The sequence below is a fragment of the Knufia obscura genome, assembly GCF_036327395.1.
Source record: "Knufia obscura strain CCFEE 5817 isolate CBS 148926 chromosome Unknown scaffold_1, whole genome shotgun sequence".
Taxonomy (NCBI): domain Eukaryota; kingdom Fungi; phylum Ascomycota; class Eurotiomycetes; order Chaetothyriales; family Trichomeriaceae; genus Knufia; species Knufia obscura.
The window spans coordinates 4,790,613-4,817,019 of record NW_027042687.1 but is presented as its reverse complement, the minus strand read 5'-3'; the positions used below and the strand labels follow the sequence as shown (position 1 = coordinate 4,817,019).

General features: G+C 50.8%; 12 protein-coding genes across 12 annotated transcripts; 7 read left to right on the top strand and 5 right to left on the bottom strand.

Moving 5' to 3' along the window:
• Positions 1-821: 821 nt before the first annotated feature.
• PMZ80_001811 (uncharacterized protein) lies at positions 822-2,187 on the bottom strand (the record flags this gene model as incomplete). Its single annotated transcript, XM_064870250.1, has 3 exons — positions 822-2,070; positions 2,117-2,124; positions 2,182-2,187. 3 exons carry the CDS (start codon positions 2,185-2,187, stop codon positions 822-824), a joined length of 1,263 nt encoding a protein of 420 aa, XP_064735747.1.
• Positions 2,188-2,627: 440 nt separating this feature from the next.
• On the bottom strand, positions 2,628-3,368 carry PDX3 (pyridoxamine-phosphate oxidase; the record flags this gene model as incomplete). Its single annotated transcript, XM_064870249.1, has 1 exon — positions 2,628-3,368. The coding sequence occupies one exon, from the start codon at positions 3,366-3,368 to the stop codon at positions 2,628-2,630; it is 741 nt and encodes a 246-aa protein (XP_064735746.1).
• A 564-nt stretch (positions 3,369-3,932) lies between these two features.
• PMZ80_001809 (uncharacterized protein) lies at positions 3,933-4,836 on the top strand (the record flags this gene model as incomplete). Its single annotated transcript, XM_064870248.1, has 4 exons — positions 3,933-3,935; positions 4,214-4,466; positions 4,529-4,741; positions 4,814-4,836. The coding sequence occupies 4 exons, from the start codon at positions 3,933-3,935 to the stop codon at positions 4,834-4,836; spliced, it is 492 nt and encodes a 163-aa protein (XP_064735745.1).
• A 271-nt stretch (positions 4,837-5,107) lies between these two features.
• Positions 5,108-5,520, bottom strand: PMZ80_001808 (uncharacterized protein; the record flags this gene model as incomplete). The annotated part of the gene is made up of 2 exons (XM_064870247.1): positions 5,108-5,479; positions 5,515-5,520. 2 exons carry the CDS (start codon positions 5,518-5,520, stop codon positions 5,108-5,110), a joined length of 378 nt encoding a protein of 125 aa, XP_064735744.1.
• Positions 5,521-6,698: 1,178 nt separating this feature from the next.
• PMZ80_001807 (uncharacterized protein) lies at positions 6,699-10,587 on the bottom strand (the record flags this gene model as incomplete). Its single annotated transcript, XM_064870246.1, has 2 exons — positions 6,699-10,162; positions 10,218-10,587. The coding sequence occupies 2 exons, from the start codon at positions 10,585-10,587 to the stop codon at positions 6,699-6,701; spliced, it is 3,834 nt and encodes a 1,277-aa protein (XP_064735743.1).
• Positions 10,588-11,827: 1,240 nt separating this feature from the next.
• On the bottom strand, positions 11,828-12,388 carry ATP17 (ATP synthase f chain, mitochondrial precursor; the record flags this gene model as incomplete). Its single annotated transcript, XM_064870245.1, has 3 exons — positions 11,828-12,025; positions 12,275-12,289; positions 12,341-12,388. The coding sequence occupies 3 exons, from the start codon at positions 12,386-12,388 to the stop codon at positions 11,828-11,830; spliced, it is 261 nt and encodes an 86-aa protein (XP_064735742.1).
• Positions 12,389-12,594: 206 nt separating this feature from the next.
• Positions 12,595-13,316, top strand: NdufS4 (ndufs4 NADH dehydrogenase Fe-S protein subunit; the record flags this gene model as incomplete). The annotated part of the gene is made up of 2 exons (XM_064870244.1): positions 12,595-12,959; positions 13,007-13,316. The coding sequence occupies 2 exons, from the start codon at positions 12,595-12,597 to the stop codon at positions 13,314-13,316; spliced, it is 675 nt and encodes a 224-aa protein (XP_064735741.1).
• Positions 13,317-15,791: 2,475 nt separating this feature from the next.
• On the top strand, positions 15,792-16,753 carry PMZ80_001804 (uncharacterized protein; the record flags this gene model as incomplete). The annotated part of the gene is made up of 2 exons (XM_064870243.1): positions 15,792-15,932; positions 15,980-16,753. The coding sequence occupies 2 exons, from the start codon at positions 15,792-15,794 to the stop codon at positions 16,751-16,753; spliced, it is 915 nt and encodes a 304-aa protein (XP_064735740.1).
• A 1,683-nt stretch (positions 16,754-18,436) lies between these two features.
• Positions 18,437-19,397, top strand: NAG1_1 (Glucosamine-6-phosphate isomerase (Glucosamine-6-phosphate deaminase) (GNPDA) (GlcN6P deaminase); the record flags this gene model as incomplete). Its single annotated transcript, XM_064870242.1, has 2 exons — positions 18,437-18,442; positions 18,642-19,397. 2 exons carry the CDS (start codon positions 18,437-18,439, stop codon positions 19,395-19,397), a joined length of 762 nt encoding a protein of 253 aa, XP_064735739.1.
• A 1,610-nt stretch (positions 19,398-21,007) lies between these two features.
• On the top strand, positions 21,008-22,467 carry URK1 (Uridine kinase; the record flags this gene model as incomplete). The annotated part of the gene is made up of 3 exons (XM_064870241.1): positions 21,008-21,016; positions 21,069-21,196; positions 21,408-22,467. The coding sequence occupies 3 exons, from the start codon at positions 21,008-21,010 to the stop codon at positions 22,465-22,467; spliced, it is 1,197 nt and encodes a 398-aa protein (XP_064735738.1).
• Positions 22,468-23,275: 808 nt separating this feature from the next.
• Positions 23,276-24,498, top strand: PMZ80_001801 (uncharacterized protein; the record flags this gene model as incomplete). The annotated part of the gene is made up of 3 exons (XM_064870240.1): positions 23,276-23,537; positions 23,587-24,126; positions 24,182-24,498. The coding sequence occupies 3 exons, from the start codon at positions 23,276-23,278 to the stop codon at positions 24,496-24,498; spliced, it is 1,119 nt and encodes a 372-aa protein (XP_064735737.1).
• A 499-nt stretch (positions 24,499-24,997) lies between these two features.
• On the top strand, positions 24,998-26,203 carry PMZ80_001800 (uncharacterized protein; the record flags this gene model as incomplete). The annotated part of the gene is made up of 3 exons (XM_064870239.1): positions 24,998-25,068; positions 25,248-25,443; positions 25,628-26,203. 3 exons carry the CDS (start codon positions 24,998-25,000, stop codon positions 26,201-26,203), a joined length of 843 nt encoding a protein of 280 aa, XP_064735736.1.
• Between the last annotated feature and the right edge of the window lie 204 nt (positions 26,204-26,407).

The following is a 26,407-nucleotide window of genomic DNA, read 5'->3' as shown; positions in this document are numbered from 1 at the left end:
GCGCCCTTAGGCAAGGAGTCTTCACATGTATGCCAGCAATACAGGGAGCGTGACTTCTGTGAATCACAACACCTTTCGTCGTAGTCGCTTTGCAAATTTGGTCGCCAATTTCCTTTGGATGGATCTGGCGCCTTCCACCGGTTGCCTGAAGGAGTAGAACCTCCCTTATATTGTGCTAGCCTGCCCCCGGATATGTCCGCTGTGCCTCCCAATCTTTGTACTGTAGGTGCGTAGCCTGCATCTTGAGCTGACACACGAATGAGAAGGTATGAATGGGCGCTTGTTTCGATCTCTTACCGTGGATCATTCATGTCTCTTGTCCCCGTTTGTCGATTCGTGGGTCCGTTGCATAGCGGGAGGTATCTCACACCAAGAGTGAGTAGGTCTGAAAACGAATAAATTTCCCAGCTGAGAGTACAGCCACTGCAATCGATCATCGGATCTCGACCTAAGCTTTTATAAATTGTGATACCTCGAATAGCTACATGCAAACCAATACCTCGTTCCATTTGCTACTCAACGCCGTCTTCAGCTCCCTAAACAAGAACTTTCCAGGATATCAATCTTCTGAAGCAACACCAACGCTTGCGCCACAGTACTTTTCTGCTCGCAATTAGACCTAATAGCCCTTACACCCGGCATCCACAACCCCGTAAAGAACACCATACCGAAACAGTAGGCAAAAGCGAAAAGGGAGACGTGAAAAAACAGTTGCGCTCAGGCTTCCTCGTCCTTTGACTACTTTCCAGTCCTCCCTCAATAATAGGTGCCGAGGCTTCCTAAGTCCCTGGTGGCCTTGGTGGTCTATCCCTGAACGTCAGTCAGTAGTCGCTCAGGCCATCGTCGATGTACACCGGTACTGGAGGAGGAAAAGCCCAGTCGTCCGTGATGGTTAAAGAAACTGACCTATCCTCAAGCGGTCTCATGGTCCCCGTACTCATACAGCAGAAGCATTGCAAGTCGTCCAGTTGCTTGCTGAGGCAGTCTTTCTCGCATGCATCGCTCCACTTGCCGCAGGAGCAGGCCTGTCGAAGAACTGGCTGGATAGAGAGGCATTTCTGACATTGTCGAGATTCCTGAGGCTTGACGAGCGAGTCGATGCTGAGGAAGAATTCTGGGTATTCGAGCTGGAGGGTACGGTAGGCAGGGTCTGGGATTAGGCAGCTGTTGTGCTTCCGCATTACCAAGTCTAGGGCAAGCATGTCTTTGAGGGCTGTGCCGTACTCTGTTGTCTCGTTGAGGATGTATCGGATTAGATCCTGTTCGTCCTTCTGCATGATTTTGGTTTGCCAGCGGTCAACGCTGGAAAGTAGTGATAGGTTCTTTGCATTTGAGGCTGGTGTCCTTCCGACGATCAGATGTTGATGATCGAAGTCGAAATCTGTGAGAGGAAGCATACTGTCCTGCCAGATGTCATCTCTGTTGCGTCCAGCTCGATATGCCGGTGGAAAGCCGTCCGCACCTCGAATCCGCTTCTGTGAGATTAAGATGTCGCTCCAGCTTGCAAAGTCAGAGAGCAACTCGAAGACTTCGGCGTGTGTGTTTTTCGTGCCCACGATCAGTGTCTGCTCCCCATCTCGCACATATTTGCCCATGTGGTACTTTAGCGTTCTCGTTGGTCCTTTCGGTACGAGGTTGTGTTTGTCAATACCTCGTCGCGGCCGCTTGCTCCAAAAGTTTCGAGCAAACTCCTGCAAACAGAATTTCTCGAGCCTCTCATCACAGCGCCTCTTGGCGAAGCAATACATGCGGGCATGTAACATGCATGACCGGAAGTAATCGTCCTCTGCAGCATAGTCGTCTGTCACCTTGCCGAACTGGGAGCCCGCCTGCAACGCGGAGACGTTCCTTTCAGGATAAGAACTCGAGTACAGGTAGATCAGATACCGCACGAGCAAGGCTGGATCCTCATCTGGTAGTGTCGTTGCTTGGTCGGTGGCCTCCTTGAAGCTGCCGCCGGCTAAAGCTCGAAAGAAAGGGCTTTGACCGCATAGCACGAATCTGTGGACCTTAAAGGTATGATCTCCGCAGCCGACGTCGAAGTCTGCGAATTTCGCGTCGTGCAGTAATCTGTTCCCTTGTCAGTTGAGGCGTGTGAACAACGACTTGAACGTACTTCAACTGCTCTTCGAACTTATAAGTGTCCTTGGGTAGTCGAGGTTCATCAATCATTCTGGTCACATCCATGTCACCAGAGGAGGAAGCCATTTCGAGTCGGTCTGTCTGCTTATATGGTTGTAGGGTATGTCGAACGTTTGACAGCGCTGGTAGGATATGTGGACTCGATTGTGCGACAAACGGGCTTGGATGTGGAAGATGCTTCAACTTACACTTCACAAGTGAGTGCAAAGCCTCTCAATGTCTTCACTCACGTATCACATGGTGTCCGTGTTGACTCAGGCGTTACTCGCTTGACGCTTGATCTGATTGGCCGCAGCTCCGCTAGCCTGCAGGACCAGGCAGCACTGAACCAAAACCCCCAGACACCCCTCCGTAATCATGTCTGCAGCTTGCGTGGCTGTGAGATGGATTTTGAGTGGTAGGAAAGTGGCCGTGTCTTGGTATAGCACACTACTCGTGGCTGCATTGCAAACTGCGAAAGCTTGGTGTATTCGAAAGGCACATATTCACGGATTGAGGCGTTCGATCTTCCACCCATTTGCATCTCGGGTGTATTTGAACCTGTCGTGTAATCTGCTGTCTCTGCCTTGCCAAAACTCAACCATTTCAGGCTTCACTCGCAGTCCACCCCAGAAGTCAGGAACAGGAATGCTGTCGACGCCTTCAAATTTCTTTTCGATGTCGTGAACTTGTTGCTGGAGCTGCTTCCGCCCGTCATCGTTGCTACTTCCATCCGGTTGAAGCACGCTTGACTGCTGACTAGCCCAAGCACCGATTCTGGAACCTCTAGCACGCGTGTCATAGTATACTTGAGATTCTTCAGACGTCAGTCTTTCGCATGGACCTTCAACTCTGACTTGTCGCTCGAGCGGCTTCCACCAGAAGCACAACGATGCATAAGGATTACTTTCGACGTCCTTGGCTTTACGACTAGTGCCCCAGTTACTGTAGACGACCCAACCGCGATCATCGAGCTCTTTGAGATAGACCATACGACTGCTGACTTTGCCAGAAGGAAGCTCTGCTGTACTCAACGTGACTGTTTCGGGAACTGTGCCTTTCAAAGCGGGATCTGAGAACCATTTGTGGAATTGCTTGAACGGATCGGCATCGAGATCAGCACGGGTTAGGGCACCGACACTGAATTGTGCTGCTTGTTGAGGTACTGGCTGTGCTGAGCCTGGAGGAGCTTCACCAGGTGCGAATATGAGCTTGCTCGCTTTCGGTTGTTCTTTGTTCGTTGCCATTTCTCGAACCGATCTCCAAGCAGCCGCTCTATTGAGTTGTCGAAGATTTCCACGAATTATCATCTGATCGTTAGGTGTGACGGCTAGCGAATACAAAAGACGCTACCACCCACTGATGTTCCTGGATGTCACTCGGTTGAGAAAGGACTTTTGATAATGAATGACAAGGATCAATAGGATGATAAGGATGATTCATCCAAAAGTCACCAGCATTGGTGATGGGGCCAGACTTTCTGTCCAATCTAGAATTGGGTGACGTGGAAGGACCGCTCACCTGGCACCAGTGTCCCCCGAAAAGACCCTGACCAAAACTTTAAGCTTTGTATGACCATGTCTGCTTCAATTTAAAATATTTACCTTTAGACGTTGTGAACACATAAGCATAGACATTGTCGCTATATACCTACATACTGTCAAAGGCCTTGCCACACCTAAGGACTGAACTGCGAGCAACGCACAGATAGATCCATTCAGCCAGAAACCCGAGAAGTTTTGGAATCCTCAGCCCTAATCTTGGAACACCCCACTCTCCCTCCGAACCTCTCATACAAGGCTTCTCTAAACATGGTAAGTCAAATGAAGAATTAAGGCGTCTTCGAAGGAACTCTGCTGTCGTCATTGCACTTTTGCATGCTCGAGGGAGCGGTTGACATGAGCACTCACTGCACCTCGACGCTCTGGTGAGGGCATACTATGCTTAGCAGGCCTGGTCTCAGCTGGATGTGACTCGAATCTTCACCATGAAAGTCGAGGCCGATGCACAACATGCCCTTACATAATCTAGAGGACTACACTATAACCGCACCAAACAATACCAATGACAGACGTTAACATGTTTCTTCCAGTCCGCACCAAAAATCAACACAGGCGTCAGCCCCGCCAGAAGCCCCAAGACTCCAGTCGAAGCCCTCTCCGCCGAACAAGTCCAATCCCTCAAAGATGTCTTCAGCCTCTTCGACAAGGATCAATCAGGCAGTATCTCGACCTCCGAGCTCGGTGATGTAATGCGCAGTCTAGGGCAGAACCCGACCGATGCGGAACTCCAAGATATGGTCAACGAGGTTGATACCGATCAGAGCGGGAGTATTGAATTTAATGGTAAGTAGACCTTCACCCTCAGCCAATAACTTCGGCAAGTGTGATGCTAATCTAACGTCCAGAATTCATGGCGATGATGGCAACCACAATCCAACCCAAAGATTTCGCCGAAGAAACCATGGCCGCCTTCCGCGTCTTCGACAAAGACGGCAGCGGGACCATCAGTGCCGCTGAACTTCGCGACGTCATGAAGTCACTTGGGGAGGATCTAACGGACGCCGAGATCGACGAGATGATTCGAGAGGCTGATAAGGATAACAATGGGACGATTGATTGTGAGTTTGGCTCCCTTCGTGTTTGTGCAATGACTTCTGTAGTGGCATGTGGATTGTGTTGAACGTAATGAGTACTGACAAGTGGTTCTTTGTAGATGAGGAGTTTGCGAAGTTGTTGTCGCCATAATAAGTAGGCTGGGAGCTAGGACGAGGCTTCGAAGTAGTGAACAGGAATACCCTGCGATGAAGTGGTGAACAAGTTCAGGTCAATTACGGATATCTATTGATAATCATAGCCGCAGGAAGCTACCTTATAGGTCAACGCCCGGATCTAGCTACCAGTAGCATTCAGTTCTCCTTCGTACATTCTTCACGTTCTACACTCCTCACAAAGACCACACCACCCTCAAACAACCCCAACCCTCCTCAACCCCCAACCCTCGTCCTCCCCACCTGCTCCACCATCCCGCCCAGCCCCTCATCCTCCAATTCCACAAACAGCTCCCTCATCCCACCCACCACAGCACCAAACGTCCCTTCACCCAATTCACCTCTACTCAAAATACTAATAGCACCCTGATCACCCTCACCTCTCGCACCATCACTATCCCCAGTGACATACTCAACCAACCACTCACCCGCCTCATCAAAACCCCAAGCCATGATAGCGTGTAGTGCTTCAAGTCCTTGTGCTTCTCCTATTCCTGCTGCATCACCTCCATCACCGTCACCAACACCGTCACGAACGGCAGGAACAATATACCTCCAGGGCCCCGCATACCTCCGATCTGTGGGCCCCTAAGCCCCGATTGGAATGTCATATCCTTTCATACTCGCATCTTTACATCCCATTTCCATTCCCGTTTCCGTCTCATTCCCCATGCCATTCCCACCACATACACCCCACCTTATCACACTCCACAAACTGCCCCCCGGACACCCCCAACCCCCCGCAACAGCCCTACACCCCTCATCATCCGACTCAAGCGCCACCCTCTCAATCTCTAGGTTCGTATACCCATCTTCCGTCCAGCTCTCCCGCGACGTATATGCGATGTGGTATGTCCCGCTTAGATACGACGGTGGAGGAGGCGTCCAAGAGGCGAAGTTATGGCCGGCGTAGCCGTGGGGTGCTTTTCGGACAGAGGGGGGTGGGTAGCGGATTGCGAGGGGGAGGGCGGTTGCGATTGAGGAGGTTGAGGTAGAGGTATTCGCTTCCCGCTGTGCTTGGACGGCAGCAGTGGTGCTGAGGATGGATGTGAGGAGGGGGAGGAGCTTCATATTGACCTTGTAGCTAAAGACAGCGAGATATTTGGGTTAGTATTGATGTGATGAGTGTTGAAGTTTGAACCTGCAGAAGATGTGAGAGAAGACTCAAGATGCACTTGTCAATATTTCTGTTATTGTTGTTGTTGTTGGGTCTGGTGCGCTCCCGAGTAAGGTTTGGCACTTTGAACACTGGCATGTGATGGTACCTCAAATTGAGCACGTTTTCACATTGGGCGATGGGCTTCTGTTAGTTCAGGTTTTCTGCCCCACGGGGAGCAGAGTGCTCTGGGCTCGACACGAAAAGAACCAGCTGTTTCCATATTCCACCTCGAGGCCGCTCAGGCACTTTCCAACAGGTATTGAGCGGAGATCTAGCAACGCTCCTGCTTCGGCTTGTGCGCAGACTCTCCATCCCGTAGACGTCCTAGAGCAAAATTAGCATTAGCACAGTGTTTTCCGTTATCACAAGCAAAGCTCCTCAGTTGAATGTAAAATGTTGATTCAATTGGGAGAGAACTCATGTAGCTACTGAACCAGCTACCTTAGCCGCTGCGATACAGCATCAACTTCATATTCGGATTTAGCGAACCAAGCCAATTACAATAACGTCTTGTGCTGCTTGATCCTCCATCTTGTATAGGAACACTGAATGATATCTGTAGTTTTTCTTGTTAAAACATGTGCCATAATCCACAGCCAGGTGCACTACCGATGCTGTAAACTATCACACAACAGTATAACGACGTCCTCACTGTGCCTTCACTGGTCCTCCTCGAGGCTTTCCTCCTCGATGACCGCGTCGGTATGATGAACCGCCAGGGTGTCTAGACTGTGGTCGGTGATTGCCATTGGCGGAAGTAGATGGCTTGATAGGAAGATCCTTCTTAATGCTCTTCTCGCTGCCAGGAGCTCTGATGATTGCAAACTGTTGTTTGGGGAATTTCTCTTCTTTCCACGGAGAACCCAGGAAGATGAACGCGCTTTGCGTATCGGGAGGTGTAGGTACGATACGGCTGGGAATTGCTCTTGGCCAAGTGATTGCAGGTGCGTCGCCAGGGAAGTATAGAATTGGCAGCGATCCTGCCTCACGATCTTCGAATAGGTCTTCCTCCTCTTCAACATCTTTCATCGGCAAGGTAACATCGTCGATCGTAGGTGCGGAGAGGCTTCGTGGTAGAGACACGGATGCTGAGCCTGCAGGCATGACATCTAATGGCTCCTTAGTCGCAGAAGTGACTGCCAATGCGGACTGAGACGAAGAAGGTCCTTGCGAAGTCTGGTTGCTGTCAGAAGCTTTTCTGTTGCTGTTGCCGAGCAATCCGTTAAATCGCTCTTGCCAGGAAGGGTTTTGTACAATTGGTTGCTGTACTCCTCTGAGAGGAGCAACAGGCTTTGGTGGCGGCATTGACACTCTCGCAGCCCATGTCATCGGTTGTGGTGGTGGAGTTGGCATTGCTGGTTGCATTGTTGCCTGTACAGGTGCAGGGGAAGGAGCAGGTGCAGTCGGAGTTGGTGGTTTGGCAGGAGGGAGCTTCACAACTGCCCTTTCTGGAGGAAATCGAACGGTTGGTCGAGACGATTCTGCGTCGAAAGCATAAGCAGGATGAGAGCTATCCAATTCCTCTGCAGGTGGAGGTGACGGACTCCTTGGCAATTCAATCGGAACATAAGTGACTGTGCGAGGCTGGGGTGAAGGCAAACCATTCACTTGCTGCGGGAAAAATCGTGACCCACGGCTTGACTGAGGACCAACTGAGGTCGGTGGCATTGACCCAACAGCGCCAAACATATTTGGAGGTGGCATATTGATCTGCGCCACTGAACCAACATGTCGCTGATCTGGCTGCGCTCCCAGATGCACCTGCTTGAATGTCTCGTCGAAGTTGTAATTTGCCTGTGGTCGCGCACCAGTGCGCTTCTCTTCTTCTCGTCTTGTGGCCAGCTCGCGTTGATGCTGCTCAAATTCTGCACGATCTTGTGATCTTGCAACATTATGAAAGTTTTGCCAACCGGAAAGAGCATTGTTGGGATGTGCTGCGCCATACCCATTGACCACAGGTTGTTGGTGTGGTGAAGGCTGATGGTGTGGAACTTGTGGTGGTGGCCCGATAGGAGCGGGCGGTCTAACGGGCTGCATGGAATCAGCCTCACTGTTGATGGCGAGTGGCAGCGGTTCCGGCGAGGTCATGTTCTGAAGCACTTGCGATCGAGTCTCTGGAACGTGTTGATGGATTTGTGCCAGCTGTGGCGACTGACCAACAGTAGGCGTCTTTCCATTCATCCAGGCTTGACCAGTAGAAGATGCTCGAGATGAGAGATCTTGGGGTGCGTAGCCTGCAAGGGTCTGATCGAAGGTGCCATTGCCGAGTGCTTTGTTGTGTGGAGCGCCCCACAGATTGCTCGTCGGCGTAGTCCTATGGTCGTTACGGCCCCAACCCGCTCGAGCCTCTGAAACAGCTGATACAGGACGGTTTGTCCTTGGGATTGGCTCTGGTATTGGACCAGTTTCAGAGGGTTGTCGGTTTGTAGTGGTCTCCTGAATTCCATTCATAGCCGGCGGTTCTGGAGAGATCTCCTCAGCATTTGGCTGTAGGTTGTGCACATTCGACAATGGCCGGGCGGGAGGTTGCTGTGCAGCATGCGACGCGCTTCTCTTAACGCTGTTCAACGGGTGGACTTTCATCATGCCATATTGCTGTGGTTCTCCAGTTGCAGTCGGCTGCGGTGGTTTCGGAGGGGAGGGGAGCGCAACCTCGGGCACGGGCTCTTCTTTCTTTGTCTCTTTAGCAAGTTGTTCTGCTCTTTCTGCCTCAACTCGAGCCTTGGCTTCAGCTTCGGCCTTGGCCTTGGCCTTCGCTTCTTGCTCAGCTTTCAGGACTCTCGGATCAGGACCAAGAGACAACAACTTCTGTCGAATTCGTTCTTGTTTCTCAGCTTCTTGTCGAGCCTCATCTTCCAATCTTCGCTTCCTAGCCAACTCTGCTTGTTCTCTCATCAGTTGTCGTTGTTGGGCACGCTGCGCCTCCAGTTCAGCGTCTGTCTGGCCAGGGCCAGGGCCAGCCATGTAATCTCCTCCTGCTCTTGCTTGATATGCTGGTGTTGCGACTTCTGGAGCCTTCGGAAGAGGTGGTTGATCGTCTCCTTCGACGATTGCCGATCCACCAAGAGATGTTGGGGCTTCCCCAGATCTGATGGACATTTTCCTAATTCCTGCTAGCTGCCCACTTTCTCCAGAAACAGTTGAAGAAGCGCGCCTCCTCGCCACATCAGAGCTCGTCCTATTAGTCTGAAATGCTGCAGATGGTCCAGGAGCGTGTGGATCGCCCTGCTCTGGACGCTGCAGGACTGCTGGAGCGCGAAAACCTTCGTTGCGAGACATGCGCCTTCGATTCTCCGGAACAGATTCATAGCGGCCAGAGTTTGGCATGAAAAGTTGTGGCTGAGCAGAATCCCGCCAGGAGCGATTGAAACTATCAGCCGAAATCTCGGTGGCAGGTGAAGGTCCTGGGAGTTGGCCATTGGCAGGGTGTCGCACAGGAGGGGGCGGCATAGCCATCTGAGGGTTTATCTCTACAGGTGAAACCTTCTCAACCGGAGGCAGTTTAGCCCATGGTGACCTCGCAGGAGCTGGCGCAGGAGCAGTCTGGGAGGAATGGGCCGGCACCTTTTCAGAAGGTCCCTTTGGCAACTGAGCAGTCTTCTGTTGACTTTCGGCTCTTGCACCTAGCTTCAGGACTTTGGCATTGGGTCCGATTGAGGTTGAGAATGAAGTGCTAGGTTTGGGTTCAACGAGGGGTTTCGGTGCTTCGATTGCAGGAGTGCTTGGTTTAGAGGTGGTCGCAGACTTGTCAAGCGGTGTTGCGTCAGCCGGGTTGACAGTTGTTTTGGTTCCATCACCCCATTCAATAGTCTCGGGTGCCCAATCATCCTCGTCATCCTCGTCAATATCAGCCCATTTCGCTTCTTTTCCTTCGCCATTGTCCTGCAGTCTGGATGTCAAATGAATGCCATATTGCAGCTTAAGTTCTTCGTCGGTAAGGTTCTTTGTGCTGGGCTGAGGCACAGCCCTATTCTTGTTCCAGACTTGCATGGGATCTGGTGCAGCAGCCCGAAAAGGCTTGACCTTTTGCGCGAGGGAACTGGTAGTTTTGGCGACGAGACGTGGGCGTCCTATCGATTGTGCTTGGGAGAGTGGCGCATTCGGAGCTAAAGCTACAACAGCCAAAGGTTAGAATATGAAAGCGGTAGCCCAGAAGTTGTAGCCTACCTTTTTCTGCCGTGGGCTTCGCAGCATTTGCGGCGATGACTTTTGGTACAGAGTATTTGGCAAAACTGACTGGTTTGGCGGTAGCAAACTTCTTGACGGGTCTAGCATCTGTAGATTTCGCATCACCAGTACTTCCATCTGCGCGACTCGTGTCGGTATCGGAGCGGGCGGTGCCATCTTCAAGCGCCTGATCATCTTGAGTTGATGAGTGGGTAGTGGCGTGGATTCCATTCTCTTTTGCAACAACAGCTTCTCCTCCGTCCCCTGAATTGGATTGCGATTGAGTCGTGGTCCCAGGGACGCTGGAAGGCGAAATCTCGCCGACCAGCTGTGTTGAGTTCACCACATCTTGACTGCTCAACTCTGCCATAACAAACTTCGTACTGATTGAACTATGTCAGTCTCTTCTCGAACGTGCACTTCAATATAGATTGCGCGACGATGAAGACGTACTGGTTAGGGTAAGATGTCGGCCAGATTGCTGTCGGGTCAGGAAGTGGAGAATGGGTAATGGATGATGGAAGGATGCAGGCACTGGCAATGCAGTTGCGATCTGGCCCGCTCGCTTTGTATAGTGTCAAGGGCGCTGGCACGCTTCAAGGTGCTTCTTCCGTGTTCTGCTACCCTCGACAACCGCCTGATGATGATATTACAACAAGTACGACCGAGATGTCACCTGCCTGCCTGATTAGGAGTCCGCAGTCTACTCGCTAGGTCACGAGTGATCGCCGGCCTTGGCAGAAGAGTCACTCGGGGTTTCGGGCTGGGAACGTCTAACGTCGATCAATGTTTCAACAGACTACAGTAACAGCGTTGGTTGCGCTGTCTGCAAGTAGTTGTTGCTGGACAATTCGTCAAATGATAGTAAGCGGATCTGGCTTGCCTGGGGTTTTCGCGATAAACTCCGCGCATCCCTATTGATGGTTCTACCTGATGTCAGATGATGCACGAGCTGAGCAGACGGTTCGTGAAGAAGCGTGGGCATTTGTGGTGAAAGTGCTATTGCTTATTCAGAACCGCAATTGATATGTGAAAGTCACAGTGTAACACAGAGGATTATCAGCACAAATTCGGCCGATTCAGTAACATGGGGCACTTGTTCAGTCCAGCTTGAGGAGCAACCACACGAAAGCTGAGGTTCTCGATGTACACATGGCTGACATGATGCGTGTAAAGGTTGGGTATTCGTGGTCTTAGAGACATGGCTGTGCAGCCTGTTGAAGAAGGAACGAACATAGAGCCTGCCGTTCACCGAGTCGCCGCTCTTGCGCTCATCAGACTGACTTCCCACCGGAATCATCGCTCCGTATGCATCGTGAATTGGCTAACAGAAGAAAGTATGTTGATTCAGGCTGTCATACTTCTATGGTCATGTATGTACAATGTTGAAAACACGTCTCATGCTCTATTTCCTCTCTAATGAGCATTGTTCTTGTGGTGTCCTACACAGAGTTAGCTTCCTTCGCCTATATCGACAGAGGTATACGTACTCAAGTGGAAGTAGTACTCAAAGCCGTAGCCAATAGCCATCAAACCGAAGATCACATGCCAGATTGCTGCGAGATTGTCAGTATGGTCCTAGAAAGTTCCTCTTTTTTGCCATCTCGTTTTTAGAGCACAACGAAGGAGTCTAGTGAGTGCTCTCGCCGTGACTTACGTGCAGCTGATGGATTCTTGCCCATGTATCTTGCTTGGTATCGGCCGAGGAGTCCACCTGTCGCTCGATCTGGCGCAGCACCTTTTGGCAGTCTCTCGTAGAATTTGGCTATTCTTGCCATGCGGACGGCATCCTTGGCAGCACCCAGGCCCTACTCACAGTCAGATTCGTTCTCTTCCGAATTGCTTGCTGTCCCTGTCTCCATACGAAGACCTAACGTGGCCGCCAAAACAGCTCATGCTTGTGCTTGTGCTTGCGCAGCCCAACTTGAGCAGTCCAGGCTCAGCCACTAAGGGCCCTGGATGGGGAACTTCGTAGAGAGGGTTGGTCTTTATGCTCGTTGGGGGCATGGGGCTTGGAGTTGTCGCGCAAGCTGTGCTTGTGTACGGGGTATTCTTACCGCAGGGTTGGCGACCTGGTTCACAATTAGCATATACAGCAGCTTCAATTTTCAGGGAATATGTACTTTCGGAGGCACGAGGGAAGAAAGACCTCGCTTGATGACGAACGACATTGTGCTAGTAGTTGCGGTGGTGTATCGTGCAAGTCGTGGTGAATCTTTGTACTAGACGTTGACTTGGAGCTGCGGTTCGGAGTTGAAGCTTCTGCGCTAGAAGTCGATCTTGGCATTGTCATTGGCTCTTGCCCCAGCTGTCGCAACCCTCACTTTCAGGACTTAGGACTCCTAGAGTACAGCACACTCTCAACATAACGACAATGATGCGTCCAACGAACTCGATACGGCTGTTTCAAACAGTCAAGTCGGCTAGCCGACCCACACGATGTCTATCAACGACCGCCCCTCGACGACTCGGAGAGCCCGACCCTCGAGATGTCCCAGCTTCACACGACATGCAGACTACCGAGGACCAGGCCACCATGGTCGTATCAGAACGCAAGCCAGAAGGCTCGGTCGAGACCTATCACAAGGACCATCAGCCAGATTACAGAGCACATGTTGACCACGGCACATCACTATATTCCCCCGTTCCGAGAAGAGTACAGGACGGCAGTGAGCCAGGCAACACTCTACCAGCAGCCGTGCTTTCGGGTGCTCCAGTCGACCTACAAGCTCGAACAGTCAGGTAGGTACACAGGGTTCACAGGTAGGGGCAGTTGCTGATTGTTGCAGAATATACAAACAAGCAAAGCCAGCAACACAATCTGGCTCATGGGGCTCGCACGCCTGGCGGCTGGACTGGGATCCTCTACCCAAGGGCCACAGATGGGAAAACCCTCTGATGGGCTGGCAGTCCACGGCTGATCCCATGCATGCAGCTAAAGTACAATTCAAGACAAAGGAAGACGCTGTCATGTTCGCTGAGAAGCAAGGCTACGAATACTACGTGTCAGAGCCGCAAGAGCGAAGATTCGTACCCAAGGCATATGCAAACAATTTCTTGCATGAGCCAGGTCCACTGAAGCATATCAAGACGAAATAAGCAAGAGCGCAAGTCTGCATGCGGCGTTTGGGGCTTTAGTATCAAGAGCAGCACTTCTCTCGAAGAGGTTGCCAGTGGAGGCGATCCTGTACATACCTGCATCAGTTATTAACATGCGAGGGAGCATGTCAAACTACCATCTCACAAAGTCACTGTATAAGCAAAGGCCCAACCGCAGAAGGCTAATCACTGTTCAAGTTTTGACCTTCTGATGATGGACTCCAGAGTCCTCCGGAAATGCAGAGACGAAGAGAGCAGGACAGCGCATGGCATGAGCTGCTCAACAACCTGATAGCCGAGCTAGCAAATGAAGAAGAATTTTAGTCTTTCCACAGAAGACATGAATTGCTTCACATTTGGAGCACTCCCAATCGGGTCTGCATCAGCACGGCTTTCGATCACTCCAGAATTCTGCTATCTCTGTTCCATCACCCCAGCATACTGGCAGGCGTGCCGCGAACTACGATAGAAGGCACTCCCATCGGCATCGATCTCAGCTTCGACAGCTGGAAGCTACTGCAGTAATAGCATATTACTGCTCGGTCCTATATCTACCAAAATAAACAAAGGGGATGCGGAAACACCCTTACAGTCCCTTTCCAGTCACAGGTGCTTCTTATACACATACGGTAGGGATTCAGTACCGTCTGCGCTGGGCATGCTTCGGGCGCCTCAGGAATGGGCCTCTGTAGACGAAATCACGTGATGCTGACGCTAGACTGACATTCTGCTGTCGATGACGTCGATGCTCATGCGTCGCCGATCCTGCCTTCCTGCATCTTCCATCCACCTCAGAAACCAGTTTCAGCATGGTCATCCTTGCTGCTGATACGTTCGCGTCGGCACCAGCCTTGCTCTTGCATTCCATGGATTAATCATGGGGCATATGATCTCACGCGTAGGCTGCTGACAAGGGTGCCTAACTAGAATATAACCATTGCTCACAGCTCGTCCTCTCTGCCTTTGACACACCCTAGAGACACCAACATCCATTCCAACCTCAAAATACAGTATACCAATACAAGACTTATACCATTCACGAGTAGCCATCGGACAATAAAAATGGGTTTCCTCGGATCATCCGGACGCTGGTTCAGCTCCAAGACGAGGGAGCACTCCGCAGGCGTCTCCAAAGAGACAAACAAAGCGTGAGCCAGTCCCCTCCAGCCTGCTTGTTTTGTGGCGGACCAGGCTAATGCACATCACAGTGTTGCAAAAGACCCAAATGTGCCCGCCGATGCACGACTGAGGGCGGGCTTCCGAGGCATGGGCGATAAATGGAAGCAAAGCCGCAACAACAGACAAGCTTCCGCCCACAAGCATGCCGCGAAGCACAACTACTAGAGACCGTTGAAGAGAAGGGCCAGACGATATGGCTTCCATATCTGAATGTTTGATATTGGCGATGAGAGATTGTGATGGATGATACCCCTACGAGTTATGATTTGCGACGATATCCTTGTACTATTAATGTTGTTTGGCTATGTTGGCCGGAACTTGGGAGCATAGAGCTAGAATGAGAGAAGCTATCTTTACAAGATAATTTGTGGTTTTGTTTCTTGCCCCTTGCTCACAACTAATCGTGCTGCTGACCGGCGGATTCACTTCATTTTCTGCGACGCTTCGTCCATAGCCCAGACCGGCCGGTAATGCTCATGCAACCTTCCAAAAAGCACTCAGGTACTGCTCGTCCGGCGTCGCGAGTATTTAGACATATCCAGACCGACGGTACCATTCAGGCATCATGCTGCTTCGCGAGCCTACTCGATCCTCAATCACGGCGTTCTCCCCAGCTCCGCAGCCATATCATGCCGCAAGCCTAATCTCAATCGTGAAGCAGATCGGAACCCAGACAGCTCCGATCAAGCCTTTGCTTAAAGCAACCAGTGTTCGCTTCATGTACATGTGAGCGACAACAAGACCTCGTCAGGTCAGGGTCCCCACTCAGCACGACTATGAGCAGGTCTGCAGCCATGTTGCCGACTCATCCATGATATGGACACGAACACAGCACCTCAGCTCTGTACGGCCTTGACTATGCCCAATCCGGTGCTGACTAATAGGCCGTTGTCGGACGCTTCCGGCAAGATGCCCTTTCGACGGCTACCATCTTTTCTGCATCTCCCCCTAAACCACAACGTCTAACTTTGGATAGTGTTGGGAACGTCATCATGACTCCCTCTGCTCAACACGAACAGCTTGTAGTTGAGCTGCTCCTTGGTACTCTACCGTCTCACAATGGACGCGCGCGAATTTCGCGATAAACTGAAGCTCTACATCCGAGGATCGCTGGAGCCAAAGTTCAAATATATGGTATCCGATCAAGCTCCGAACTCTTGCCTCTGGCTCCATGTCTGCAAACTTCGACTGACTCGATTGATATCGTGTATTTAATGACCCGATCACTTCATCCAGAGACTTGTGCCTATCGTCTATCAGTACGAGATTGACAGGATTTTCAAGGAACAGGCAAGCATGGCAATTGCCCCACTGACAGGCGCAAAGCGTCTACGAGAATTACTAGCACAACCAGACAAGCTTGTTGTCGCCCCCGGCGTCTTCGATGGTTTCACTGCCAGGCTGGCTCTAGCGGCTGGCTTTGATGCGTTGTACATGGTATGGAGGTTATGGTGACCACTTACCCTCGTGCTGACTCTTCTCAGACAGGAGCAGGAACCTCGATATCGAAACTAGGATGGGCTGACCTAGGCATGGCCACCCTGAACGACATGGTTGCAAATGCCAGCATGATAGCATCTCTCAATCCTTCTGTACCAGTCATCGCGGATGCAGACACTGGCTATGGCGGACCAGTCATGGTCTCAAGAACAGTGGCTCAGTATGCTCGAGCGGGCGTTGCTGCTCTGCACATCGAGGATCAGGTGCAGCAAAAGCGATGCGGACACTTGTTGGGGAAGCAGCTAGTGGATCGTGAGACCTATTATGCTCGACTTACAGCCGCAGTAAAAACCCGAAACGAGATCGGATCAGATATGCTCATCATTGCCAGAACAGATGCACGACAATCATATGGTTTCGATGAAGCAGTAGCACGGCTGCAGGGGGCTGTCAAATGTGGCGTGGATGTTGTCTTCTTGGAAGCCATGGAGACGGAGGAAGAAGCTGCGAAGGTCAACGAGATCTTCAAAGGAACCTATACGTTCTTGAACATGGTGCCGGGCGGTACGACTCCGAACATGAGCGTTGAGAAGGCACAAAAGTTGGGTTTCCGAATCATGATACATCCCGTAATTTGTTTCCAGCCTATCATGGAGGCTGTGAGGAAAGAGTTTGAGACGTTGAAGAGTACTGGCCTTTGCAGTAAGGATAATGCAGCTGCTGGCGTCAAGAACGCCTTCAATCTGGCTGGGTTGCAAGAATGTATCGCTCTGGACAAGGAGGCGGGTGGCGAGGCTTATGGTGCTGTCGGAGAGTGATATCAATGTCCTAGTGCGAGAGTTCATGGCTCCCAGGTCGGCGCTTTTGGAGCACGGTAGTACATATCCTACCAGTATTCAGGACCTTCTACGGGCAGTCAACCGTATTTGGCTTTGACCATAACAAGTGATAGCCGGTTCCGGCGGAATGTCAAGGTGCCCAGCCACTGTACCAGTCTTTGCCCGGATTATCAACGTGGCCGGATGTACGCACGAGTAAAGAGGACAGGCGTGTCCCCCAAACACGATTTTAAAGTATGCTAGACTCCTTGCAGGTTTGCGAATTGATCATAGCTGATCTCAAGATATCGATAAATTATTCGAGTAATTGCTCTTTACATGATACTGGCGTGCCCCCCGAGTACTGCAGTAAGCGGCCAGCTTGATATTCCGCGCGGAGCAGTATGTCAGCAGGTATATATTTCCAAGTTTGGCAGTCTAAAGTATATTGGTATACTACTCACGTACTTCACGTTGATGAATAAAGACGCCATCCCAACAGTTACATGTATACCGACTCACGGTTTTTATTATCTTCCCATAGTAGTATTGAGAACGTACGTCTTCATACGTCGCACATCTATATCCTGTTCAGCGGCCGACCAGAGCTAATGCTTAAGAAACATGAGCTGGCGGCGTGCAAATATTGCTATGCTAGATAGGCGTGCTTAGGGACATCTCCGAGCGTGAGCGGTGATGACCGCCTAAGCCCCAGGACGTGTTTGTCTTGGCAGGGCGGGGCTCCGAACTTCAAAGATTGATTGCAACCTCAGATCTGTTACGCATTCTCTACTTCTTCACCTCGGCTTCGACTAGAAGCATGCGTGCGGTAGCTTGACTACTGTTCTGGGAGTGATGTGCACTCGATGCTAGCTTTCATGGCGCTTTGAGCACAGATCATCACGATTCATGCCGTTTGCGGAAGGTAGCAGCACACCGTTAACAGCTAACCAATTACAGATAGTCCTTTATGTACTACTGATTGTGACCATGACCAGGAACCAAAGCTACCGTAGTATTGTTGTTTACAAGTGACTTTTTTGAATTGCAACGATAGTTGTTGGGCGGTGTCACCCCGGACATCTAGAACACGGAGCATATTTAGCTTGCAGATCTTGATATTTACATCTAGCACTTCTGACAGCAACCATGAAACGACCGGTAGTTGTCGCGACTCTCTGCACTGGCCTGGTAACAGCCTTGTGGCCGATACCTTCTTCTTACGAGTCAGGCAATGAAGTCCTTTGGATTGATGGACATGTCCAAGTTGACTACAAACTGAATTCCCAGGTATGCTTTAATAGCAAGAGATAGCGAAGCTTTCAGACTGATGTATACCTAAGGCGGACAATTCGTTCTCAAATAGTGCATCCGAACAGATCATCAACTCAGCCGTGGAGAGAACATTTCTTACGATCTTTGACCAGAACTTCGTGCCATGGAAGTTCAACCCCCGAAATTCGAACTATGAGCCAGATGAATCCAATCGACAATATGTCAAGTCCATAACCCTACAGCAGAACACCCCTGAGCCTACAAATGGAACAAGGCCTGCCTCTACGATTGACGAGAGCTATACGCTGTCTATGCCAGCGTCTGGAGAAGTTGTGATTACAGCCAATAGCTCGATAGGTCTCTCGTATGGTCTTACGACATTCTCGCAACTATTTTTCCAGCACAGCGATGGCGGTGCCTATACCAAGCTTGCTCCTGTCACAATCAAGGATGCACCCAAGTTTACCCATCGAGGCTTGAATATGGACACCTCGCGCAATTTCTTCTCGGTCATGGACATCTTGCGTACGCTTGATGCCATGGCATTTACGAAGATGAATCGTTTCGTAGGTCTTATCTGTCACAAATATCCCCGAATACTAACATCGGGTAGCATTGGCACATTACGGATGCTCAGAGCTGGCCTTTGGAAATTCCAGCTCTCCCAGAGCTATCGACAGCGGGTGCATATGCTCCAGGCTTGACGTACACGCCTGACGAGGTAGCTGCGATAATGCAATACGGTAACAGTCTCGGTATTGAAACGGCGATCGAAATCGATATGCCTGGTCACACCTCGTCGATCTGGTTCTCGCACCCCGAGCTGATCACATCTTTCAACACTCAACCATACGATACAAATTGTGCTGAGCCTCCCTGTGGATCACTGAAACTCAATAGCTCAGCAGTATACTCCTTCCTCGACAAGATGTTCGACGACCTCTTCCCTAGGATCAGCAAGTACTCATCATACTTCCACAGTGGCGGAGATGAGGTAAATGTCAATGCCTACCTGCTTGACGATACGGTGAAATCTAACGACACTGCCATTTTGCAACCTCTGATGCAGACTTTCATCGACCATGTTCACGGCAAGATCCGAAATAATGGCTTGACACCAATTGTGTGGGAGGAGATGTTGCTCGAATGGAACCTGACGATGGGTAATGACGTGCTGGTGAACTGCTGGCTATCCGATGAATCTGTTGCGCAGACAGTCGCGAAGGGCCACCGTGCTATTGTTGGCAACTACAACAACTGGGTAAGCAAGTCTCGCGGGGCACACCAGGCACATCAAGCTAACTCAAGTATAGTATCTCGATTGCGGCCAAGGTCAATGGCTCGATTTCTCCCCGAATGTATCGGCTAGCTTCTACCCTTACGCGGATTATTGTTCGCCACGCAAGAACTGGCGACTGGTGTACGCCCTAGATCCTCTGACAGGCATTCCTGAAAACTCGACCCATCTCGTCGCAGGTGGCGAGGTACATTTGTGGGCTGAACAGATCGATCCCGTCAATTTCGACAAGCAGGCTTGGCCTCGAGCGGCTGCCGCGGCCGAGGTACTCTGGAGTGGTGCGAAAGACGCAAGTGGCCAGAACAGAAGCCAGATTGAAGCGTCGCCAAGGTTGAGTGAGTTCCGAGAGAGGCTTGTTGCTAGGGGTGTGGGAGCGGAACCCATACAGATGCCAGTAAGTGAGATTCACATCGATTGATGGCCCCAAGCTGACTCCTTCGCAGTTCTGCACACAGAACGGCACACAATGCTACGTTTGAGGTCTTCATGGACGATCCTAACGGTTTCAGGGGATCTCCATTAGGCTATTCAGAATCAATGTACATGAATGATGGACGATACATACGGGAGGAATATATGAAGAGCTGATAGTGTGACTTCCCTGGAGATCAGCAATTCCGGTCGCTGCAACACCTGTTCTCACGGCACCCAGACGATTGTTGGATTTTCTAGCGATGGTCGGCCATCAAAGCAGCCAGCCACATCCCAGGAAGTCAACATGATCGGTTCTTCACGTCGAACTTGCCTGAATTTTGTGGACAAGTTCTAGTCTGAATGGACCCCTCGTTTTGACGTTCCGGGGTGCGCCAGCCTGCATCGTTGAGTCGCAGGCTTCGGGACCGTCATGATTTCAGTTGAAGCATACAACTTGTCCAGCCGCTTTTTCACATACCTGTTGCACAGCCTAGAGCATAGCTGTAACGACAGTCGCTACCCTATTTGGCGCGACCGGGTGCCCTGGGGATTATCAGTTTGGTCGCAAGGAGCTTCTCGCCGAAGGAGATGCAACCAGGAGGACGCCCGCAGCAGTCAGGTTCGCCTACGTGGGAATTCTCATCCTTGCTTCATCACCAGGTAGTCCATACGGTCGGCAAGAGACAATGGCATTTCAAACATATAGGATCGATATGCTTTGTTGAATACCAAACTTTGACATGCAGCCCGGGATTAGCAGGCTATTCTCCTGAACCTTGGTAGAGCTCTCTACCGTAAACAGAATAGCGTCTCCAGTCCTCGAGTACTTTCGTAAATCCGCAGCACAGAAGCTTTCCCAGTTACTATACCTTCAACTTTGAATTATACTCGAGTCACATCAGTCTCTACTTCTGAGCGGTCTTTGGATCTCTATCAGATACCGATCTGTATTGTTACAATTATCCTTACTTGACGTCTACACAAAGCCATCGAAAGCTCGGGTTCACGCGCTTCTGGGGTACACCATAATGCCACGGTGACGAGTATATCAACCTCACTTTCAAAAGCAGCCGTGCAGCAACAACATGGCGGAGACAATGCCCGTCAAAGGCCCGAGACGAATGTCCATCAATGGTCTTTCGAAAGCCCACTACAAGCCCCCTTGGGCCGACATGTCAATAATAGCTATTGCCGGTTCGTCGGGCTCAGGTAAGACTTCGCTGGCCATCGAAATCGTGAAAACACTCGATTTACCATGGGTGATCATCATGTCTATAGTACGTACTCTAGCGGGAATGATGGAGGACTGATACTTACGTTAGCCCCCAGGACTCTTTCTACAACTCCCTTACACCTGAGGAGAACCGTCTGGCGCATGCCAACGAATTCGACCTTGACTCTCCTAATTCGATAGACTTTGATAAACTTTACCAATGTCTGAGCGACCTCAAGCAAGGGTGAGTTTCCGCCACAGAGCACGATTTATGGGTGGTCAGACCTTAGCAAAGTTCTGATAGCTTTGGGGTGCATATGCTTCGCGGCATGGCACATCACTGCAAGCACCCTCCAGCCATCAGTGATCGGCGCATATGAAAAGCTGTGACTTATGCTAACAAGGTCTGACCACCGCGAAGATCCGCCAATAAGCCACATACTGACGGCTTTCAGGAAGCGGACAGACATACCTGTCTACTCCTTCGAGAAGCACCAAAGGTTGGACAAGACAGTCTCGTTGTACTCTCCACATGTTGTGGTCCTGGAGGGCATCCTAGCACTCAACGACCCTAGAATTCAGGACATGCTCGACCTGAAAGTCTACATGGAAGCTGATGCAGATGTCTGCCTATCTAGACGAATTGTGCGTGATGTTCGAGAACGCGGTCGCACAATTGAAGGAACCATCAAACAATGGTTCAGCTCTGTCAAGCCGGCTTTCACGAAATACGTCGAACCTCAACGCGAGGTTGCGGACGTCATTGTACCGAGAGGCATGATGAACAAGATGGCTATCACAATGATTGTGGGACAGACGCGACAAATCCTCAAGGACAAATCACTCAAACACAGAGCCGAATTGGAGAGGCTAGGTAAGGAAGTTGAGGACCAACCACTATCCGGCAACGTCATGCTTCTGGAGGAGAAACCTCAAATCAAAGCGATAGTAACGCTGCTGAGGAACCCCGCAACGATACCTAATGAGTTCACGTTCTACACAGACCGTCTGACAGCGCTATTGGTGGAGAAGGCGCTGGACTGCCACAATTTCTTGGCGAACACAGTCACGACACCACAGCAAAAAGAGTACAGCGGTCTGAAGTCAGCAGGCAGGGTATCGGCCGTGGTGGTCCTCCGAGGTGGAGGATGTATGGAGACTGGTCTCAAAAGGTCGATTCCAGACTGTCTGACGGGTCGACTACTCATCCAATCAAATTATCGAACAGGCGAACCAGAGTTGCATTACCTCAAACTCTTCCCGGACATTGAGACTCACGAGACTGTTCTACTATTGGATCCACAAATGTCGAGTGGTGGTGCAGCATTGATGGCGGTGAAAGTCCTGGTTGATCATGGCGTTGCCGAGAAGAGGATCGTGTTTGTCACTTTCATGGCCGGTAAGAGAGGCGTGAACAGACTGACTAGTGTTTTCCCTGGCATCAAGGTCGTTGCTGGTGAAATCGTGGATGATTTTGAGAGACGTTGGGTCGAAGATAGGTACTTTGGATGCTAGCGAGGAGGCAGGGTATCAGGACAACGCCTTTGTTAGGCGCTCAAGATTTTGACATCAGCATACACACCGGCGAGCAGTTCAATGATGACTCGAGACACAACCGGAGCTTATTCAGGAGGACGCTGAATGCCAGATGTTGGAGGCTGTACATTGATTTCTCAGCACTCTGGACAACGATGGTATCATTCGATGGGGACCACATCCGGAAAGTCAGCATGAGCGCTCCTGAACATACTTTGACTCAAGTTCCCGAACAGATATAGCGGAATGAGCTAGCCAGGGTGAGTTTCCGGGGTGTGGGGCGATACCGCATGCTCTTTAGAACATGCTCGCTTCGGCGATGCAGTAGCACGGAAAGTATCCCAGGCCCGCCGGTGCAGCGAATCGGACCACTGCGCGGCATGCACTAGCCAAGAATCGACTTCCAACTGACTTCCTCCGCCCCGATGTCCTTCATCGTTCCTCCTTCATCTTTATTTCGCCCTCCCCATTTATTGCTGCAACTTTTGCGAAAGGCATTGATGCTTTTGAATCTCCCAAGACCCTCCGCTTTGTTCGCTTCTGCTCCAATTATGAGCTCATTTCAGCAAATGAGGACAACCGGAGTATCCTTTAAGCGGGCAACAGCCGATCTTGGCCCGATCTCGCCCGTCAATACAAGATGGGCGAAAGGTATAAGTAAACCACGTCTTCTCGAACTCTTCTCTTTCATTGTCAGACAATATCACAAGTACTGCTGTCAGACAAGAGTCATTACTTCCACGTGCACAATATCGACTTCACAAATCATACGTACCACAGCTCCACCATGTCGCCCATAGCAGTGTCAGACAGGCGCACGCATAGTATCGCATGTATACCAGCTGATGGCATAGGCCCAGAAGTCATCTCCGCAGGTGTGGAAGTGCTGAAGGCTGTAGCCGCTGCGGATGGCACATTCGACATGACTTTCGAGGACTACGATTGGTCTTCGGAAACATACAAGAAGACTGGAAAGTACATACCTGATGGTGGTCTTGACAGCCTGAAGAAGCACGATGCCATCCTCTTTGGAGCAGTCGGTGCACCGGGTATGCTTCTCCCGGCCCGTCTTCCCATCAAGTACTGACAACGTTACAGACGTCCCCGACCACATCTCCCTCTGGGGACTCCGCCTAGCAATCTGCCAACCTTTCCAGCAATATGCGAACGTTCGGCCCACCAAGATCTTCCGTGGCACACAGTCACCGCTACGTAACGCCACCCACGGCGACCTCGATTGGGTGATCATCCGTGAGAACAGCGAGGGGGAGTACGCCGGTCAAGGAGGCCGCTCTCACCGCGGCATGCCATGGGAGGTAGCCACTGAAGTCTCGATCTTCACACGCCATGCCGTAGAGCGCCTAATTAGATTTGCATTCGAGACGGCACAGAGTCGGCCTCGGAAACACATCACCGTCGTCACGAAAAGTAATGCGCAGAGGAACGGCATGGTGATGTGGGATGATGTCGCAGCAGACGTGGCCAAGGACTTCCAGGATGTCACGGTCGAGAAGATGCTGGTCGATGCGATGACTTGTCGCATGGTTTTGCAGCCGAAGAGTCTTGATACTATTGTTGCGACGAATTTGCATGCTGATATTCTGTCTGATCTGGCGGCTGCATTGGCAGGCTCGATTGGTAAGTCTCATGCACTTTGCTGAGTTGAGTTCGTACTTATACTGATGGCGCGCAGGCATTGCTCCTACGAGTAACTTGGATCCCACACGACAAAACCCTTCTATGTTCGAGCCTATTCATGGGAGTGCGTTTGACATTACGGGGAAGGGCGTTGCAAATCCTGTGGGGACTTTCTGGACAGCGGCTGAGATGTTGAAGTGGTTAGGTGAGAAGGAGGCTGCTGAGGTGTTGTTGCAATGCACGGAGCAGGTGTGTGAGAATGGGATTGTGACGAGAGATCTTGGTGGGAGTGCCGGTACGGTAGAGGTTACCAAGGCTGTTTGTGAGCAGATACGGAAGGCTTACGAGACTAAGAGCAAGTCTAAGTCGTGAGAGCGAGCCTTTGAACAAGCGAAATGCGATGGGTCAGGAGTTGCTGAGACGAGGAGGCACCTAATACTTCGGGTCGTGTTTGTGGTCAGACAACGAGTCGCGATGGCTGGCTATGGTCGGCTTGTCGTGTTTCCGACTCCTCTGCCTCCACAACGAATAAAGATTTCTTGCTTGTACTACTATTCGGTTATACCTGTAAAAAAGTGCGTGTGTTTACTGGTACTCGTAGGGAGTACGAGACTTCGTCGTCGGGCCACTTCGAGTCCGGAGTTGGGGCAGGTTTAGCGACGCCGGTGCCAAGAAAAATGTTTGAACGGAAACCAACTCAGCTTCAACCTCTTCTGCCTCCAAACATTTTGGATCTGGTAGCCAACCAATATCAAAGCCATTCAATTCGCGCATTGAAAGTCAAGTATCAGTCCTTCTTGCATATCTCCGGCATCTGCCTGTCATAGCATATGTCCTTTCAATCTTCACATCGCTGCAAATACCTGTCATTATGGCCGCCGTAGCAGCATCGACACCAACAGCTTACTTGAGGACGCTCGAGAGCCTCAACCTTCCCAAACAGTATGTCACCTCTTCTTCATGGCGCATTTTACGACCCTCAAAGGATGCACTTTTTACAAATGGGAATCTCTCCTAGAAAACACCTGCGGAGAACACAATTTTTTGCTTTCTGATCACAATCGCACACCGTCTCGCGCTAGATCCATCTTGATGCGTGACAGTGGCTGACAACCGTACAGTGAACTCAACAAGGTTGTCATGGACTTCCTTGTACAATCAGGCTATCCAGAAGCGGCATCACGATTCGCAGAAGAAGCGAACATGTCCACGAATGCCGAAAACTCTCTGATGGAGGAAAGAGTCAGGATCAAGAATGCCATATACCAAGGAGATCTTCAAACTGCCATCGAAGAGATCAATGAGATCGACGTATCAGTAAGTTCTACACTCTTCACTCCTCTCTTTGATATGATGATATTGGTTACATGCACCACTCATAGCTCTTCGGAGCTTTGATGATAACAACCACCACACTTCAGTCCTCAGTCTGATCAATAACACTTCCTCGATATACTGCAGTACTAGTTTGCGAGACTTCAGACTAACCAATACTCTGCAGATCCTTGATAATGATCCGGCCCTTATATTCTCACTTCTTCGACTGCAATTGATCGAATTGATCAAGAAAATTTCTCCTGCACCGGAGTCTGAGAAACCTACTCTTACTGCCAATGCAATTACCTTTGCTCAGCAGAATCTGTCCCCATACACCCCACGAGATCCCAAATTCAAACACGACTTGGAACGAGCTATGGGGCTGATGATCGTGCCAAAAGAGGTGTGGAGCTCACCCGATTCATTACAAAGCGAGCAATTCAGCATGTTCGGTCACCTGTATGAATTGATCGATCCCAGCCACAAGATGGAGGTCGCGCAGAACGTAAATGCAGCCATTCTCAGATTTCAGGGACGTCAAGGTGGGAGCAAAATACAGACAATTCTGCAAACTCGGGCATGGTCTGAAGAGCTGGCCAGAGAGAAAAGGATCAATCTACCAAGAGACCTTACAGTCAGCCTTCGCGATACCCCACCTGATTCACAAAATGGCAATGGAGATACTCAGATGACGGAAGATGCAGAAGAGAGTGGGGATGCTCTAGAAAGATACACGAATATCCATCAGTCGCCGCGTTAGGAACCCCCGGGTGAGGACATGCATCAGTCGTCGCGTCAACCACCCCCGCCGCGTCAACAACCCCCGGGTGAGGACAACCTGGTGAAAATCAACCCCCATACAGGAAAAATCCAGATCATCGATGGCGATCACCTTCGAGACTCAATCACGTACCAGTTCACGCTTGAGGCACCAGTCTACCCTGCCATATGGGATCGCGAGTGG